General features: G+C 37.0%; 1 protein-coding gene across 2 annotated transcripts in view; it reads left to right on the forward strand.

Moving 5' to 3' along the window:
• The window catches only part of SLC5A7 (solute carrier family 5 member 7), a 57,710-nt gene that overhangs the window by 51,294 nt on the left and 416 nt on the right, over window positions 1-6,000 (forward strand). For both annotated transcript variants that reach the window (XM_044070945.1, XM_044070944.1), the window contains exon 9: window positions 4,542-6,000. This exon is cut by the window's right edge and continues 416 nt beyond it. In XM_044070945.1, the coding sequence (XP_043926880.1) occupies window positions 4,542-5,162 (621 nt within the window). In that variant the 3' untranslated portion in view covers window positions 5,163-6,000. The remainder of the gene's footprint in view (window positions 1-4,541) is intronic.

Here is a 6,000-nt window from a genome sequence, read left to right on the forward strand (position 1 = left end):
GTAGTTGAAGGGGCTGGGGTTGAGGATTGTCCTGATTATAGAAGTTGTTTTATGGCAGTCCACATTTTTTGTGGATTGTTACAGTGTTTCAGTTGGGTGACATTATAGCATGTTTGTTTATCAATCTTGATCTGGTTTTTGACTTTATTTCTTAGTTGGCAGTAGTAATTTAGGGCTGTTTTTGTTGACTTGATATTGTGACTAGGCTTTATCTCTAAGTTTGAGTAGCTTTTTTGTGTCTTTTGTAAACCAGGGTGCATAAGTAGATTTTACCCTGACTGTTCTAGTTGGTGCTAGCTAGTTAATATGTCTAGGAATGTGTTATTGAAGTAATCTATGGAATAATCTAGGGGTAATGATCTTTGTCAGGTCCAGTCACATTGTTGGAAGATGAATGTAAAAGTCTGAGGAGAAAAATTATTTTTTGTTGCAGATTTGTCTCTGTATAATATTTTTGGTGGGTGCAGTCATTGTCTGAGCAGGTAGGTCGGGAGATGGTTTCTAATGCTGTTGGGGAGGCAGCCTAATTTATAGGTTTGAGGGGTTTTATTAGTTTGGATCCAATTTAAAATTGACTTTCTATTGCTGTTTTTATCGATTCTGGTTGGACATTCTATTAGTTGGGAGAATTCGTGTAGGTTTATGAAGTTAGAGGGGTTGTCTGAGGTGCAGATTAACTAGTCAGTGTTAAAATCTCCTATTATTATGGATTTCTGTGGGAATGCTAAGGCTGATCAGTGGAGTAAATCTTCAATTGTAGTGAATTTGTTTCCAGGAGAGCTGTAAATTGCTATAATAGTTAGTTCATTGGGTTTTATTTCAAGTCGGCTAAATAGTATCTCACTGTTGTTAAGTTCTGGTGGGTTTAGTCCTACATGTTCTTATTTGTGTATTTCTGTAAATAATAGCTGTACTGCCATTGTATTTGTTTAGTATATCTAGTCTGTGGATTTTTTAATCTGGGGGTAAATTTTCATTGTCACTTATTCCAGGTTTTAAACAGGTTTCAGTTAGGACTGCTATGTCAGGGAGGAGTAGAGTAGTAGAGAGGCATGAATTTCATGTTTTCATTTGATAGGCTCCTAAGACTCATATTGAGGAGAAGTAGGTTTGATTCCTTATGGGTTACAGTTGTAGAAATATAAGTATGTATGAGTGTCAGATTGTTAGCGTCCTGTTGGGTGGTTTGGTGCCCAGATTTAGATGGATATCTGCACTAAGTTTGTATTTGAGTGACAGTTTGACATATTTTAGAGTTAGCTGGGGGGGAGGATAGTAGGATGATATGCATACCTGTATTGGAAGATTACTGTGTGGTTGTATTAAATAGGTTTGGTGCTATGTCAAAGTTAATCAGTGGACTGTGGGGTATAAAGGGAAGTGGACTGTTTGGTGAGGTGTAGGTTGTAGTTAACTGACTATGGTAGGATGTTAAATGAGTGACTAGAAGAGTAGTGTTAGAAGGGGTATTGTGAAGAGTAACATTGTGAGAAATGGGGCAGTAGAGAAATGTATTGTAGTTTAAGGACTAGAGGGCTAACTTTTTTTTCTAAAAGTCATTTAAAGCTTAACTGATGAGTGGAAGAGATAAACTAAAAGGGTGTAGATTAATTAGAGGGGTGCTTGATTGATAGAAGTGTGGTGGGGGAGTGGTGAGGTGGGGTAATGAGATAGATGTGAAATAATAGGTTAGGTAGAGGGGTTTATTGGTGGATAGGAATTGAAGGTGGAGTGAATTAATGGGGAAAGTAGTGAGCATAGTATGGTGGTATGTGATTGTTCATACAGTAAAATGGAGGCTGTGGTTGTGGTTAAGATAAAATAAATGTAGGAGTAGTAAGGGTGAGTGAGAATAGGGGGTAGGGTAGGGGAGCAGACTGACAGGGTGGAACAGAGCTGGCTGACCCATGATAGCGGTGGGGAGGCATAGAAAACAATCAGCAAGAATCACACAGGTACCTGAGATAAAATCCTGACAGCAGCTTACAGGCTACCTTAGTTGAAATTAAAAGAGCTAAATTATTGTTTTTATTGTAAAGGTCAATATACAATGAAAAGGAGAGTTTAATATTATATATGGACCTTACCAGACAAAGCTGTAGACTAAAGGATTGGGGGGAAGAGGGGAGAAAAGAAATATAAACAGTAATAAAATAAAAAGTATAAATGGAGGCAAAGTCAGCTGTCTGTTCAATGAGGGGGGGTCCACAAGCTACATATGAAACGAGGGTGCAGGTACAAGCAGGGGCAGTGTAATTCAGCTCATCAAGTAGTTACTTAAGTCTGTTACATAAAATAAAACAAATTAAAATATATTGTTAGTACCCTACACACTTTAGATGGATATTGCTTGATGGCAAAAGTTGTAATGTTGCAACCGCTGCTAGAATCAGTTCCTTGAAGAGGGGCGTTACAAGTTTAGTGTGTGTAGAGCACAATGAAACCATAATGGTTAGATTTCTATGGGAGTTGCTGGGACAAGACTGCAGGAAAAAAGAGATATTGGTAAACAGCACAGTAACTTTGATGTATATTAAACAGTTTTATAGTTTAGCAGGGAGATAAGAGTTAGCAACAGTAATAGTAATAGTGGAGTGAGGCTTGTAGAGCAGCATAGGTAGCACAGAGAGAAGAAAATGCACTTTACATTAACAAATCTGAACCAGCATTTATAATAAGGATACACTGCGGGGTAAAACAGAATCACATATAAACAACAGTGAGTAAACCGTGAACCGTATTAGAACAATTGGACTGAATACCATGCATCTAAGCTAAGGTTGCTATATGGTAACAATTTAAAGATTTGTTATCAACATAGGCTTAGCTGATAAAAATTAACCAATTAGTGTCCATGCTGGTGTGTTAGCTCTCAAAATAATGTATTTAAAAGACTGTATGTTATATGCTATCACTCAGTATTAGATGAAGAAAGTGCTAGCTAGAACTGTTGACTCACAACCACTATTATTTATGCATGTTTGTTGTTATGTCGGAAAATGCACACAAGAACAGCCAGCAAGGTCTATTTCTGTACTTAAGTTCCTTGTAGCAATTCTATGAATTGAAAAAATAGTTACATTTGAAAAACCCAGCATAATGAGAGAGCTGTGGTAGAAGCCACCCTGCTCTCACTACACCAAATGGCACAATCCACCACACTTCTGGGGGTGACATCATACAGGGAGTGGAAGTTGTTGAATTCAGTAGCTCACAATACCAAAGCATTGAAATAAATGGAGTCCTGTTATGCGTTATAATAATCTATGCTTATAAATCCCACTACCTGTTGTGAGTGATTTCTGAGCTTCCCCAAGTGGTGAAGTTGATGAGACTGGCTGGCATTCTCTAATGCAGCAGCTGCATTTTTATATGGGACCTGGTAGGATTAGGCCATGATGTCATCCAGTGCAACAGCTCTATCTGTAGGACAGACTACCTACATTCACTCCATGCAGGAAAACAGATATGCTGGGCCACTAACCCACAGGGCATTTAAATCCACTTATAACAATGTAACAATTCGAGCTGTCCCCACATGAGTTCATGGGACAGCTCGTTGCATACATAACTGTGTAGACACACAGATCCCATTGCCCATCACTACTCTGCACACCTGCAGTAGCTCTACCTGTATGTTGAGCTGCCTAAAGTACTTAGTCCCACATACACTCAGTGCTGTCCTTTCGCAGATACATCCAATTGATTTTAATGGAAATCATTAGCTAGTCAACCTTTCTACATTAGCTAACCTCAGCAATGAACAACACTGGCATCATTCAATGCAGTTAGCACAGTTCCACTTTTCTGGTGAGGAATAGGATTCTTGCAGTACCCATTAGCTTTTGCTAAATGTGGAGAAACAGAGCCCTATCTTTTATAGTTGGGTGTGGAGTAACTGGCATAGAGGGTTACTTCACACCCATCATGTTATCGAATCTGGTCCTTAGTCTCCAATAAAACACATCTTCTTGTCTTTACCTCTTTCTCTGTGAAATGTATTATATATCAATTTGTGTCTCTGTCCATAGACCATCTCGTGTAATACTTTCTCCCATCTTCATTGACAACAGTTGTATAAATTTAACTGTTCTTTTTCTGCTTCATTTCTTTTCATTCATATTCACATTGCTCCCTATTTACATAAGGCATGCATTTTGCTAACAGATGAATACAGAGTTTGACATACAAAATTCACATTAAATGTAGTCAAAAATCAAAAAAACATTTGACTCAAAAAATAAAACCTCATAATGAATAATGAGTAATGAGTAGTCTACAGAATGAAACAGTCCAGGTGCATGATTGATGGATATGAATGCACAGTGTAGGATTTTGGCACAGTTTCATAAGTTTCAAGTTTTATTTTTTTTCTCTTCTTTATTTTTCTCTCTATGTAATTATTCTGCTTAATGCAGTAATATCTGTCATTGTTAATTGAAACCATTTCAGTGAACAAAACTGATGTTAAACAAAATGACTGGTATAAGTACTAATACTTCACATTAATATTATGCCCTTTTTAACATCTCACCTCACAGGCTTCAGACAGAGAAATTGTTTGGGTGATGCGAATCACCATTTTTCTCTTTGGTGCTGGTGCAACGGCTATGGCATTACTGACTCAGTCAGTTTATGGACTATGGTACTTAAGTTCTGACCTCGTCTATGTCATTATCTTCCCGCAGCTGCTCTGCGTACTTTTCATCAAAGGAACTAATACATACGGCTCTATTGCAGGATATATAACCGGTCTTCTGTTCAGACTAAGTGGAGGAGAACCCTATCTTCAGTTTCAGCCCATCATCTGCTACCCAGGATGTTACTTAAATGATAATGTTTATATTCAGAGATTTCCATTCAAGACCATGTCCATGGTGCTCTCATTCATAACAAATGTTCTAGTATCCTACACAGCAAAATACATGTTTGAAACTGGATCTTTGTCTCCAAAGTTTGATATTTTGGATGCAGTTGTTGCAAAGCACAGTAAAGAAAATATGGATAAAACAACCCTTGTTAACAATGACAATATCATATTATCAGAACTTGCGCCTGTCAAACCAAGACTTAGTACAACTCTAGCTGGTGGCTTTACAAACAGAGAAGCCTATGACGAGATGGATTCAAGCCCAGAATCACCCGACAAAGTTAGTGATTAATGTTAGTTTTTTTCTGAATTCCATTACTGTGTGCAAAGTATTTAAATATGTACAGAGAGTAAAAATGACAAGTATTGTTTTAGCAATTATATTTTTTTATTATTTAGACAACCTTGTACAGTATCATGTTCCTTAAAATGACTACAACACAAGGTCATTTACTATTTTTTTAAAGTGCGTGGAATTAGTGATGCTGTATCTGTACTGATTAAACTATAAGCAAACCTTTTAGAATGCTTAAGTTATAGAATGTACGCAAGGCAAGGTTGCAAAGCAGAGATGTTGGCTTCTAATGTATGCACAATAACCTTTTACAAAATTGTATAAGTCTCATTAATTATACAGTAACACAGTCTATCAATCTGGGTATTGTATGCATGCATGTGTATGTGTGTATACAAGTAAGAGTGTGTATGTTTGGATGTGTGCATCTGTGTCTGTATGCATGTGTGTCTGTATGTCAGTGCTCAATACATGCATTTCATTACTCATCTGCAGTGTAATGAAAGGATACACTTTTATTTCCAGTTCACAATTATGAGAAATGAAAGGACTACTGCTTCCTAAATGTTAATAGCACCTGCACTTCATTCTTACCTTTTTGTTAATTTTATATCACTTTTACTTGATTTCCTGTTAATTAAATAGATTTTCTTAGGTCTAGAATGACTGAACAAGATCTATTACATTAATGGTAGCTTTCAATGAATCATACAAAAATCCTAAACCTTACAAAGCAACATGTTTTCATGGAGAAAAGCCCTTCATAAACATCAATGCAAGTGGGGTGGTCCCTATATTTAATTTTTAGGTATGATCATCTATGGGGATACTGTAC

This window comes from Protopterus annectens, chromosome 5.part0, assembly GCF_019279795.1.
Source record: "Protopterus annectens isolate FY-2018-M chromosome 5.part0, PAN1.0, whole genome shotgun sequence".
Lineage (NCBI taxonomy): Eukaryota > Metazoa > Chordata > Ceratodontiformes > Protopteridae > Protopterus > Protopterus annectens.